At 48.6% G+C, this 13,547-nt stretch overlaps 1 protein-coding gene across 1 annotated transcript in view; it reads left to right on the top strand.

Annotated features, from left to right (window-relative positions):
- Window positions 1-13,547, top strand: part of LOC118078169 (cation channel sperm-associated auxiliary subunit beta-like) — a 63,187-nt gene that overhangs the window by 28,846 nt on the left and 20,794 nt on the right. The window contains exons 12-14 of the mRNA XM_060282950.2: window positions 1,366-1,518; window positions 3,181-3,333; window positions 12,785-12,929. Of these exons, the coding sequence (XP_060138933.2) occupies window positions 1,366-1,518; window positions 3,181-3,333; window positions 12,785-12,929 (451 nt within the window). The remainder of the gene's footprint in view (window positions 1-1,365; window positions 1,519-3,180; window positions 3,334-12,784; window positions 12,930-13,547) is intronic.

Below are 13,547 nucleotides of genomic sequence, written 5' to 3'. Positions count from 1 at the left end.
CAGGTCCTGCTATCTGCCTGCTAGCCATGCAAAAATCACAAAATATCCAAATGTAAAGAATTATTCTAAGCCTCGCTATACACTCCACAGATTCAGACATCTGAACATCCAGAGTTTACCCACTTTCTTAATTCCTTGCATGTTTGTGCTTTACCTTACCTTCCAAGTTCCGGACTGCAGAATCCGGGACCGGCAGCCATTTGACACCGGAAGTTGCGTCGATGTAACTTCCGGTGTCGCTTTGCCCTTCTATGGGCACCCAAAATGGCCACCGCCGCCTTCGAAAATTGCTTGTGCGCATGTCAGGAAGTGCTCTGACGCAACTTCCGGTGTCGCTCCGCCCATCTATGGGCACCAAAATGGCCGCCGCCAACACCGGAAGTGATGTCTATGCACTTCCGGACATGCGTACATGTGGCTTTTGAAGCTGGCTGCGGCCATTTTTGGTGCCCATAGAAGGGCAAATCGGAAAGAAAAAAAATGGCCGCCGGCAGGAGAAAATAACGGAGAAAAACGGGAGACGAAGTGATACGGGGGACCACCGGGAAAAGGTAAGTAAAAAAGAGGTTTTCCCGGGGAAAACGGGAGACTTGGCAGCTATGGCTTTACTAGTTGGTGGCTGCTATTTGGGGGAAGAAACCATGCAGGCAGGGAGGGAGATCGGACAAATCAGAGAGCAGGAGAGATTGGACAATTCATCCCCCCCCCATGTCTTTATTTTGCTGGTAAGCTGCAGCCATCTCATGAAGAAACCATAGAGAGACAGGATTGGTGGGTGGGGGTGGGGGGGAGATCGTTTTAAAACCATGGTTAAAAACGTTTTCGCGGGAATTGATGTAAATGATGTGAATGTTTGCCCATTGAATGATTTCCAGGGAATGCATAGTGTTTGGTTAGTAGGACCTGTGTGTACTTTTAAAAGGCATCAATAATGTGCAATTTGGCCCTTGCTCTTATAAAATCTTCTTGCTTTGCTACTTGTTTGCATTTATACAGGAGAGGCCTGCTGAGTGGAGCACTGACATGGCGAGTTGCTTCCACTTACCAGGAAGGAGGACCGGAGGGGCAAGGTAATGGGGAAACCACTGCTGCATGGGTGCATCATCGTGAACATCATCATCATGTTGGTGCACTGTACAGCTCTGACCTTTCTGTTGCCTTGGCCCTCCACTTCTCCTTCCTGGTCAGTGGCAGTGGCTGTCCTGCTAAGAGGCCAGGTACACACCATTGCCCCTCCCCACAAGCCACTCCTGTATATCCAGAGCTCAATGGATTCTTTAGCAAAGCTTTTAAGTTCGAACAATGATGTATTTCTAAATCGATAACTTTGCATCCTTTTGTTGTTGTTGTTGTTTAAAAAAACAGGAATCCACTTGTTTCTATAGCAATGATACATTTCAAAAATGGCACAGCTGCTTGCCTCACACAATGAAAGGTGAAAGGCACTTTTCCAGACGGGTGGTTTCTTTTCTCGTTGATTATGAACAGAACACTGGCATTGCTTTGTTATCTCAACAGGTACAGGGCACCTAAAGACTCCGTTTTAATTGATAACTCAGAACAGATGGCAATTGGCTGCTTTTATTTAGAATGGATTCTCATTTTTTGTGATGTGATTTATGGTTTGGTGAAAGCATTTTAATTGAATTAGAACGGGGGCAATTAGCAATGGATGGGACTACTGATTGAAAGCCCCCTCTCCCCATTTTCCCTGGCTGACCCACCAATATCGAAACTGTGTCCCGAAATAGCCTCAATTCCCTCTCCACCCCACTGCCAAGCTGGGTTCCTTCAGGAGGAGTGGTGGGATATTAATTAACTAATTAACATAAAAACTTCCACAGTTCACCTAAGTTCACAGGTGGTCTTTGAATGCCCTTCTGCAGAATATAGACCCTTCTTTTTTAAATTAAAGATTTTATTGATTTACAAAAATATGTGCAATGCCTTCCTAACATTTTTACAAATCAGTTTCATTTGTTGAGACATTGGGAAGAAAATACCCACCCACCCCACTCACACACGAAACAAAGACCACCACACCCAACCACAAATGAACAATCATACCGTAGGCCAAAACCAACATCTCTCACCACCAAAGCACAAGCGACACGGACAAAAAAACCCACATAAATTATGTAAAATAGAATATAGACCCTTCTGTTCCCTATTCCACTATTCCCTGTCCCCTATTCCAATATATATGTCAGATATTTTCTTCAAAACAATGGCTATTGTGATGTTTTAAAAAGGAAACATTTTAAGATGAGGCGTTGTATCTTCCGGCACTCAGCAGTTGTTGTCTTTTCTAAAACATCTCTTTTTCTTTGTCAGCTACAAATGCCACAGGTGCCTTCTCCCTCCCTTAGAACAATAATTAGGCAATATATTTTTGATTGGCCCTTAGAAGGCAGAGGAAGTGCCCAGATACATTGCATCTGGGCACCTCCTCTACGGCATTCTTAAGGTCGGTAAAAATGTGTTGTTGTTTTTACATTGCTCTTGGCCAGTCTATCCTTCCCTCTTAGGCAGGAGGGAATTCAGCTAACCAAAGGTCCTGATTCTGGGACTCATAGGTGCCAATTCCCTGGGGCCCTGGGTGCCCAAACACCCACAAAATTCCGCATGAAGGGACCGGGCACCCACAAATTTTGGTGTTAGGGCCAAGCACGCTGCATGGCACCCACGACCCCGGCACCCATCGTCGCGGGGCCAAGCTGACACTCCTGCTAGGATTTTGAGGCCTGTCTAACACGCACTTCCTGAAGAGGCAGAAGCAGCAGTATGGCAGAGAAGAAAATGAAATCCGTACCTGGATTACTTGATCATCTTGCAGCAGAAGGGCAATCTGCCCATCTGAGTGCAGTTCTGGCTCCATATGGCAGCTGTTTGAGCCAGCTCTTCATGTTTGTTCCGTTTTCTCAGCTTATTTTCTGAACTTAGAGGTCCCAACCTCTCAGAAAGTGCTTATTAGCTGTGCCTAAGGGATAAACCAGGGCCTTCCCTTCAATGAACGCCTTCCTGGCAATGAGAAGGTCTTAACCAGGTATGAATTTGCTCTCGTCAGGCAACTATACATGCCCAGTTCTTACACTCTGCTTGGACACTGTGTTTCTGCTGTATCATTTCTTTCTGTGATAATGCATATGTTTAACTGTGTTTCCTTCTTTTTCTTCCTAGAATCGGGCATTGGTATCAGTGCATAAGTTAACAGACGGCAGCATGAATAAAAAAAGAAAATTCCCAGCCTTCTGGTTTCCAGATAAGAGATTTATACCAAATGGATTGTATTTTCACACAAACAGCCATTTTCTGTATGCATATGGCAATCAGGTGTGTAAGAAGGAAGGTGTATTAACAACTGGTACATAGTGTGGCAAAGGTGGCATGCCAACCCCTAACCTCTGTCAAGCGGTAGCAGGATTCCGGGGGTTCCATACCCTCACCCTGCGGCCATGTTTCCCTTGAGAATCAAGACGCAGAACTCACACACCCTCCAACATTTCTCCGATGAAAATAGGAATGCCCCAATCCATAACAATAATTCTACTATTTATACTCCACACATCTTACTGGGTTGCCCCAGCACTCTGGACAGCTTCCAACGTATATAAAAACATACCAGTAATAAAACATTAAACATTTTTAAAAAACCACTTCCCTATGGATTGCCTTCATACAGCTTGGGGATTGGATAACTCCATACCATCCCACATTTTTCCAATGAAAATAGGGATATCTTAAGGAAAAGTGGCCCCTTCATGGATCAATGCCTTGTTGTGGCGAAGGGGCTTGAATAACTCAGAGAAGCTATGAGCTATGCCATGCAGGGCCACCCAAGATGCACAGGTCATAGTGGAGAGTTTTGACTAAATGTGATCCACCTGGAGAAGGAACTGTCAAGTATCCTGCCAAGAAAACTCCATGGACAAAGACAACAGGCATATAAAAGTTATGACGCTGGGAGATGAGCCCCTCAGGTCGGAAGGCGTCCAACATGCTACTGAGGAGGAGCGGAGGACAAGTACAAGTAGATTCAGAGCTGATGAAGTGGCTGGGCCAAAGCCAAAAGGTTGCTCAGTTGCGGATATGCCTGGAAGCGAAAGGAAAGTCCAATGCTGTAAAGAAAAATATTGCATAGGAACCTGGAATGTAAGAACCATGGATGAAGGTAAGCTGGATGTGGTCAAAAATGACACCAAATAAGGATGTTCTTCTCATTATAGGGGACTGGAATGCTAAAGTAGGGAATCAAGAGATAAAAGGAACAACTGGCAAGTTTGGCCTTTTGAAGCAGGGCAAAGGCTAATAGAGTTCTGTCAAGAGAACAAGCTGGTCATCACAAACACTCTTTTCCAACAACACAAGAGACAACTCTGCACATGGATATCACCAAATGGGCAGCATCAAAATCAGATTGATTATATTCTCTGCAACCAAAGATGGAGAAGCTCTACACAGTCAGCAAAAACAAGACCTGGAGCTGACTGTGGCTCAGATCATCAGCTTCTTATAGCGAAATTCCAGCTTAAACTGAAGAAAGTAGGAAAAACCACTGGGCCAGTAAGATACAATCTAAATCAAATCCCTTATGAATACACAGTGGAAGTGAAGAAGTTTAAGGATTTAGATTTGGTGGACAGAGTGCCTGAAGAACTATGGATGGAGGCTCGTGACATTATACAGGAGGCAGCAACGAAAACCATCCCAAGGAAAAGGAAATGCAAGAAAGTAAAATGGCTGTCCAACGAGGCCTTACAAATAGCGGGGGAGAGGAGGCAAGCAAAATGCGAGGGAGATAGTGAAAGATACAGGAAACTGAATGCAGATTTCCAAAAAAATAGCAAGGAGAGACAAGAGGGCCTTCTTAAATCAGCAATGCAAAGAAATAGAGGAAAACAATAGAATGGGGAAAGCCAGAGATCTGTTCAGGAAAATTGGAGATATGAAAGGAACATTTCGTACAAAGATTACCATAATAAAGGACAAAAGTGGTAAGGACCTAACAGAAGCAGAAGACATCAAGAAGAGGTGGCAAGAATACACAGAGGAATTATACCAGAAAGATATGGAGGTCTCGTACACCCCAGGTAGTGGCGTACCCAGGATCAAAACTGGGGGGGGGGCAAGGGGGGCCAAGGCACGGGCGGGGCCACAAAGTGGGAATATGGGCGGGGCTACGGAGCCCAGGTGAAACTGACTCCGGTCTCACCTAGGCGCCGCGAAGCTTTTTGCAATCAGAGGCGCCAGGGCTCCGCTGACAGCACGCAGCCAGGGCACTCGCTCTGGCCCACCGGGCTGCCCCCAGTGCTCTATGGCCAGGTAGCTGCCTGCTTGAGTTTGGGATTAACCAACACCAGGAGGATCGCCTGAGCAGGGGAGAACATCACCATCACCACTGAACACACTATTGAACCAAATATCTGTTCTGGTTTTTTAAAGCTTCTAAAGATAATCAATAGATGTGCCATGTAAAACGCAACATAAATGATCAGGAGGGAGAGCACAGTGTATAGTTGAACTACGGAAGCATGGCCAGTTCTCAGCTGACTTACTGAATATGCTGAATGCCTATTGATGCTTAAATCAATTTGACCTTATGTACAGAACTGCAGTTACAGATGCAAAAAGTCAACCTCAACCCTGCACTGTCCCATAAAGGTGAAGGGACCCTGGCCGTTAGGTCCAGTCGCGGACGACTCTGGGGTTGCGGCACTCATCTCGCTTTACTGGCCAAGAGAGCTGGTGTTTCTCTGCAGACAGCTTCCGGGTCATGTGGCCAGCATGACTAAGCCACTTCTGGAGAACCAGAGCAGCGCCCGGAAACGCCGTTTACCTTCCCGCTGTAAAAAGGTAAAGGGACCCCTGACCATTAGGTCCAGTCGTGACCGACTCTGGGGTTGCGCGCTCATCTCGCATTATTGGCCGAGGGAGCCGGTGTATAGCTTCCAGGTCATGTGGCCAGCATGACAAAGCCACTTCTGGCAAACCAGAGCAGCACATGGAAACGCCGTTTACCTTCCCGCTGTAGCGGTTCCTATTTATCTACTTGCATTTTGACGTGCATTCGAACTGCTAGGTTGGCAGGAGCTGGGACCAAGCAACGGGAGCTCACCCCGTCACAGGGATTCGAACCACTGACCTGATTGGCAAGCCCTAGGCTCTGTGGTGTAGACCACAGCGCCACCTGCCACCCATAGGACTCGCAAAATGTGAAACAAGCTTTTAATACTGTCAAATGCTTTCATTTCTTCTTTTTAGTTTTCCCCAAAGGACCTCAATACTTGTCATCCTGAGTAAAGAAATTTACAGTGCTCAAGGATGCTGTTCATGCCAAGCTCTTATACTTATACTGAGTCAACAGACACAGTCCAACTCAATTCATTTATTTTCAGTTTTTATCACCCACCATTTATTTATTTTCAGTTTTTTTTATCACCCACCATTCACTGAATATGTCTACTTGAAAGTTAATCCTATTATATTATATGAACTTATTCTTAGGGAATCTAGAAATCTAGGTAACTGATGTGTTTATCTTTCAGATTATGATAGGCTTTTTTTATTCTTTTGTGCCAGAAGGAGAAACCCATAGCCTTCAGATGTTCCTGAGCTACAGATCCCATCAACTATCATTGTTCAGGGGTGATGGGAGCTGTAATTCAGCAATACCTGGAGGTTCACCACACCTGCTTACAAAGCACTTAGGTTTGTTTACAACTATTTACCGAAAGTGAAATGTAAATATGGGTCCCTGATAAAGCACAGTGGTAACTATATCCATTCCTTATTTGCATTCCTGTAATTGCTGCTAAGGATTAAGTAGACTTAAGGTGACAACAGATCATCTATCAGGGCCGTCTTAAGCCCATCCAGCGCCGTGGCGCAAAGGTGCCTTTGCCGCCCCCTCCCTGCACGGGAGAAACGGGAGAGGGGTGTCAGGCAGCGGAGCGGGAAGTTTCTGCGGGGGGGGGGGGATCCGAGAGAGAGCCGCACCTGGAAATGCCGCCCAGCGCACGCTCCCTCTGCACTTTCTGCCGAAGGCACCTCACAAGTCTGCTGCTGGGAGGAAGGAGGTGGCCGAGACGCGGGAGATGCGAGGCGGCGCGGCCTGCGGGGCAAGCAGCCGGCCGCTTGGATACACCCCTCCCAGTTCACAGCACCGGAGCCCGGTCCTGCTCAGCCTTTGCCCGGCCCCCCAGCAGTGGCTTCAGCCCCGCTCTCACAGCTGCTGCTCTGGCGCCGCAGCAGGACAGGCGCGTGCTCTCGTTCTTGGGAGATGGAGTCACGCCGCACACGCATGCACAGCTAGCGTTGCACAGCATTCCTCCGCTGGGGGCGGGGGGAAACAAAACGCAGCAGGGCAACAGTGGATTGGCTGCGCTCTCTGGTTCCCCGCTGCGCTTGGCTTTGCCGGAGGGCGTGACAGGGAGCTGGAGGGAGGGCGTGGAACGTCAAACTCGCGCTCCGCCGGGCTGTGCTCTGCCTCTGCCCACCAGCCCCCCCCCCGGCAGCATCGCTCTCGCCCACGGCTGCGCCGGCCCTGCTTCCAGGGGAGGCAGTTGCCCCCCTGCCTACGCCCATGACTCCAGGTAGTGTGGTTGCTGACCTTGAGCCAGACATCTTGGAGAGTGAAGTCAAATGGGCCTTAGAAAGCACTGCTAATAACAAGGCCAGTGGAAGTGATGATATTCCAGCTGAACTATTTAAAATTTTAAAAGATGATGTTATTAAGGTGCTACACCCAATATGCCAGCAAGTTTGGAAAACTCAGCAATGGCCAGAGGATTGGAGAAGATCAGTCTACATCCCAATCCCAAAGAAGGGCAGTGCCAAAGAATGCTCCAACTACCGCACAATTGCTGCGCTCATTTCACACGCTAGCAAGGTTATGCTTAAAATTTTACAAGGCAGGCTTAGGCAGTATGTGGACCGAGAACTCCCAGAAGTGCAAGCTGGATTTCGAAGGGGCAGAGGAACCAGGGACCAAATAGCAAACATTCGCTGGATTATGGAGAAAGCTAGAGAGTTCCAGAAAAACGTCTACTTCTGCTTCATTGACTATGCAAAAGCCTTTGACTGTGTCGACCACAGCAAACTATGGCAAGTTCTTAAAGAAATGGGAGTGCCTGATCACCTCATCTGTCTCCTGAGAAATCTCTATGTGGGACAAGAAGCTACAGTTAGAACTGGATATGGAACAACTGATTGGTTCAAAATTGGGAAAGGAGTACGACAAGGTTGTATATTGTCTCTCTGCTTATTCAACTTATATGCAGAATTCATCATGCGAAAGGCTGGACTAGATGAATGCCAAGCTGGAATTAAGATTGCCGGAAGAAATATCAACAACCTCAGATATGCAGATGACACAACCTTGATGGCAGAAAGTGAGTAGGAATTAAGGAACCTTTTAATGAGGGTGAAAGAGGAGAGCGCAAAATATGGTCTGAAGCTCAACATCAAAAAAACCAAGATCATGGCCACTGGTCCCATCACCTCCTGGCAAATAGAAGGGGAAGAAATGGAGACAGTGAGAGATTTTACTTTCTTGGGCTCCTTGATCACTGCAGATGGTGACAGCAGTCACGAAACTAAAAGATCCCTGCTTCTTGGGAGAAAAGCAATGACAAATCTAGACAGCATCTTAAAAAGCAGAGACATCACCTTGCTGACAAAGGTCCGTATAGTTAAAGCTATGGTTTTCCCAGTAGTGATGTATGGAAGTGAGAGCTAGACCATAAAGAAGGCTGATCGCCAAAGAATTGATGCTTTTGAATTCTGGTGCTGGAGGAGACTCTTGAGAGTCACATGGACTGCAAGAAGATCAAACCTATCCATTCTGAAGGAAATCAGCCCTGAGTGCTCCCTGGAAGGACAGATCGTGAAGCTGAGGCTCCAATTCTTTGGCCACCTCATGAGAAGAGAAGACTCCCTGGAAAAGACCCTGGTGCTGGGAGAGATTGAGGGTACTAGGAGAAGGGGACGACAGAGGATGAGATGGTTGGACAGTGTTCTCGAAGCTACGAACATGAGTTTGACCAAACTGCGGGAGGCAGTGGAAGACAGGAGTGCCTGGCGTGCTATGGTCCATGGGGTCACGAAGAGTCAGACATGACTAAACAACAACAACAAGGAAAAGTGGGACATTCCTGGATCAAATCAGAAACCGGGGTGGCTTCTCTAAATCAGGACATCCCTGGGAAATGGAGACACTTGGAGGGTCTGAGCGGAGGCTGTCATAGCTTTAAGAGTTAGGATTTATTCACATAGTTACACCTGAATTTAGATGGAGGGGGTCCAGATCTTACAGCACTTTCATCTCAAGAGAGGCTTTCCCCCCACAGCAGTGCAATCCAAGGCATCTCTCCCAGCTTCCCCTCAGCCTGCCTGCCAAGATCGTTCTCCTTTCCATTTTTCTGTTCCAAGCCCCCTGCCCAAAGCCCCAAACTCTTCATGTGACATCACACCCAGTTACCCTAGCAACCTTCCAAATTTCCTGTCTCTGTTTACATTTCAGGGGTGAGTGGGAGGGGAGGATAGTTCTCTTGGATTGCTAGTGGCCCTTAGTGGGCCCATCTTGTTTCTTAATGGCTCTGTACTTAGCTACCGTGTTTCCCCTTTTTAAAGACACCGTCTTATAACTTTTTTCCTCAAAGAAACCACAGGGTGGCTTATTTTCGGTGGGTGTCTTAAGTAAGATGCAAAGTGATACACAAAATAAGGAAAATATTTGGTGTGTGGAAGCAGTTTTGCATTTATTTCTATTCTGCTGCTGAGTCTAGTCTTCTTACAACACAAGGAGGCGGCTTGCTGGGTTGTCGCCCAGCAGCGCGCGTGGAGCGCCCCGAGCCTCTGGGAGCCGGAGGAGGAGGCTTGCTGGATCGTCGTTTTCCTTGTGTTTCCTTGATTTCCTAATCCCTTCTTATCCCCGCCCTGTCCCACCCTAACCCTTCCCCACCCCCACTCCCACCCCCTCATCCTCCTAGTGCCGTACCTTCACTGCATGTTCCCTGCTGGGGGTGCGGCTTGGGGGGGGGTAATTTTTTCGGTTGCATAGGCTTCGTCGAGCGGCTTTTTAGCTGCTTGAAGGGGGAGCAGTCCAGAACGCTCCGTTTGTTTGCGCTGGGAGCAGGAGCGCTTTAGTGGCCGGGCTAATTTTAAGCTTTTGCCGTGTTTTCCGTGCTCTAGGCTAGCGCTCTGAGCGGGAGCGCTCTAACCGCCGCCAGCTACCGGTATTTGGGCGGCAGGGTGCCGTTTTCGCGCGCCTCAGGCCACGTGTCCAGTTTTAGGGCTGGCTTGTGGCGCCTTTGGAGGGGTGCTGTTGTGTGCGGAGGCTTCCACTCCCTCCCCCTCCTTTGTTGAGTCCATTGACAAGCGGCTTGAACCCGCTTGTCAGCGGTTCGTCAGGCTTTTCCTTGTCTGCGCTCTGACAGCCGCCAGTCAGCTGGGCTCGGGGAGGCTTTTGTGACAGCTGCAGGTCGCGCCTTTTTTGCCAAGGGAAGCGCGGAGCGGCTCCTGGCTCGGTGGCAGCGCTTCCTGTTTGGTAGTGCCTCTCAGTCCTCTGCCTTGCGGAAAGCCGCCTCCTCCTCTTCCCCGCCCCAGTTGTCTCCTTTCCTTGCTCCCCGCCTTTTCTCTCTCACACACACACAGAGGGAGAGACACCGTTCCGTGCGCACGGCTGCTCAGCCATTCTTTCGCGAGCGTGTCACAAACACCGCTCTCCTCCTCCCCCCACCCATCCTTTCTTGCGTGCGTGTGCATGCCTCCTCTGTGCTTCAGGTCAACAGCTCGGCGAGCGCGAGCGCCGAAAGAGGGCCGAGCGCGCGGTGCTTGTGCCTCCTCCTGCTTCTCCCCCCCGCCCGTGTGTGAGGGAGAAATTAGCAGTTGAGGGCGAGGACGGATAGAGAGCTGCACGGCGCTTCAGCAGCAACAGCAGCAACCAGTTCCAGGTGCCGAGTCGGGGCAGAAAGAGGAGGCGGCTTGTCGGGTCGGTGCCCAGCAGCGCCGCGCGGAGCGCCCTGAGTCTCCGGGACCCAGCGGTGCTCTATAGCCCTTTGAATCCTCCTCCTGCTGCTGCTGTGGCTTGGGGCGCTCCGTGCTGTGTTGCTGGGCGCTTTGTCGGTCCCGCTGCTGGGGCGCTCGGCGGTCTCATTCTAAGCGGCGCTGCTGCAGCAGCAGCAGTAGCTAGTTCTGGGCACCAACCCAGCAGCCCTCCTTTTCCTGCCGCGGCTGGCATGCTGGGTTCCGCTGTCTCGGGGTATGGCTTATTTTCGGGGTATGGCTTAATTCCGCAAAAGTGTAAAAATCCTGCTACGTCTTATAAAATGACTACGTCTTAAAATAGGGGAAACACGGTAGTGGCCAGGGTAATCTTCCTTTGTCCTGCATGTTGGTTCAGCCTGCATTTTTTACATTGCTAAGCTGTCTCACACCTGGGTTAAGACTTCAAACTATTACTAATTTCTTTTTTTAAAAAAAAATGGGTGTCTTGACTCTGGGGCTCACATCAGCTGGAGGGCAGTGAGAGCGCACCTTGCTCCAGGAGGAGAAAGTGGTTTGCATTGAAACTCCTGCTACAGTGAAGAGGAAAAGGCTCTGATTTGGCAGCAGTTTTGATGCAAATTTGGGCAGGTGCCCAGGATGGCTCACCTGACCGCCCCCTGGCATGGTCATGATGTTGGGTGATTGACAGGTGTTTTGTCCTTCACACTAGTCAAAAGCTGGCTTCCTGGATGTCTTGAGTAAGATGCATGTGATCTGAGTTCTGCAGGCATGCAAAAGAATGCTATCCTGTGGGTTTTATTGTCCAGTGACTTGTTTCTGAATATTCATTCAGCTCACCCTTATCTTCAGAGTGGTTAATAGCCAGGAGCTAACAGAGCTAACAGCCAAACCACCGTTCCTCTCCCCTGGAAGTCTGCATCAAGGTGACTTTTTGTAAATATTCATCAGCATCTTCAAGACAATGTGGTGCTTCTTGTTATTTCAAATGACGGGGTGTTAGAGGAGGAGGAGAACCTTTGTCGGGAGACACACCGTGCTCCTTCTGGGGTAGTTTGTCCACCTTTAGTCCCTACCCTGCGCTCAACTCTCACCTGTGGATCCTATTAGCTGTCAGTATGTGACAGTGGCCACACCCCAGGAAATGGCTTTGAGTGACCTGCTAACCAGGTGAGGGTTGCTGATGGGTTTCAAACTTTGATGAGTTAGGGACTTCCACTGCTTGTGAAGACAGGATGTGGTGGATTGAGCAGATGAAACCAATAATGGTTCCGGCGGTCAAGAAGGCAGTTTCTGCACATGCTGTAGAAGGACGTGACGGGCAGGTGAGGCTTGTCAGCCTGGTAAGATAGCCCATCTAGAAGAAGGAAAACTCTGGTCCTAAACCTCTGCAGCCTTGTGGGATATATTAGGGAGAAGAAAATGCTAAGGAGCAAACCCTACACAAATCTGGTCTGGAATCCCTAAGAGGCTTGGATAACTCCTCGTTCACCTCCTTCCGGCAACTCCTGCAGTCAAGTTGGTGCCAAACATATTGCCCTGCTTTCCTTTGGACCACATCAGCAAGACCAAGAGGGGGGGCCTTGTTTTTCTGGGCAGCCTACGACCTCCATACTCACTGCCCAGGCTTGTACCCCTGGAGAGGTCACTTCAGTGCTGCTAACACAGTGGTTTGACTTCACCCCCAAAGGTGCACTCCATTGTCTCTCAAGACAGATGGATCTCTTATACAAAGATCTCTTATACAATATTCATTATTGTGTCTCCCCCTCCCTTTTAGGTGTGGATTTCTTATGATGGAGGCTGCACTTTTGTACCATTATTTACCCTACATGCTGAGATGATTATAGAAGCAGATTCATGTGTTTACACCCAAGCGATTATATTTGTGACTGACGCGGCAAACCTTATCTACACTAAGGCAGGTAGGAAAACATTAAAAAGTGGAGTCGTCTGCAGTCTTTGAAGACTCAAATATGAGATTAGGCTAAGAAACCCAGGTTCCCTAACTTATGTGTTCTCTTAGCTAGATAGGGAGAAACAAATGGAAGCACCTGATGCACCTAAGGAATTCACTCTCTGCTGGGCAGAACCAGGGAGCCCTAAGGGTGCCCAAACCAAGAACCATGTAGACTAGAGACATAGATTCACTGCATCTTCTATGACTTCTATGTCAAGTGGGATTGCAGGAGCTTGGGTGACCAACAGCAAAGGCTATTATCATGCCTCCTGATGCCCCTATTTTCACATTATTCTCCAGGGAATAAATGCCCTATGCATTCTGCTTGCTGATATCTCATAGTATAGTATGGTTTGCTGGGATCCAAAGAGCTGTTGCAATCTTCTAGTGGGTCTTGGAGGCTTTTAATCCACTCATTTCTTGCTGGAGCACCCTGCATCTACCCCCACCTTCCAAAACCCTCCACTGCAGATCAATCCATTCAAACCATGAGGCACAAGGAGCTTCTTCCAAAAAGGAACAACACCTTCTTGCATGCTTCAAAGTATTTGACCACGTATGGCCTTGTTAGATCCTGGCCATT

This window comes from Zootoca vivipara, chromosome 1 (assembly GCF_965207765.1).
Source record: "Zootoca vivipara chromosome 1, rZooViv2.hap1.1, whole genome shotgun sequence".
Classification (NCBI taxonomy): domain Eukaryota; kingdom Metazoa; phylum Chordata; class Lepidosauria; order Squamata; family Lacertidae; genus Zootoca; species Zootoca vivipara.
This window is presented reverse-complemented; position numbering and strand designations above follow the sequence as displayed.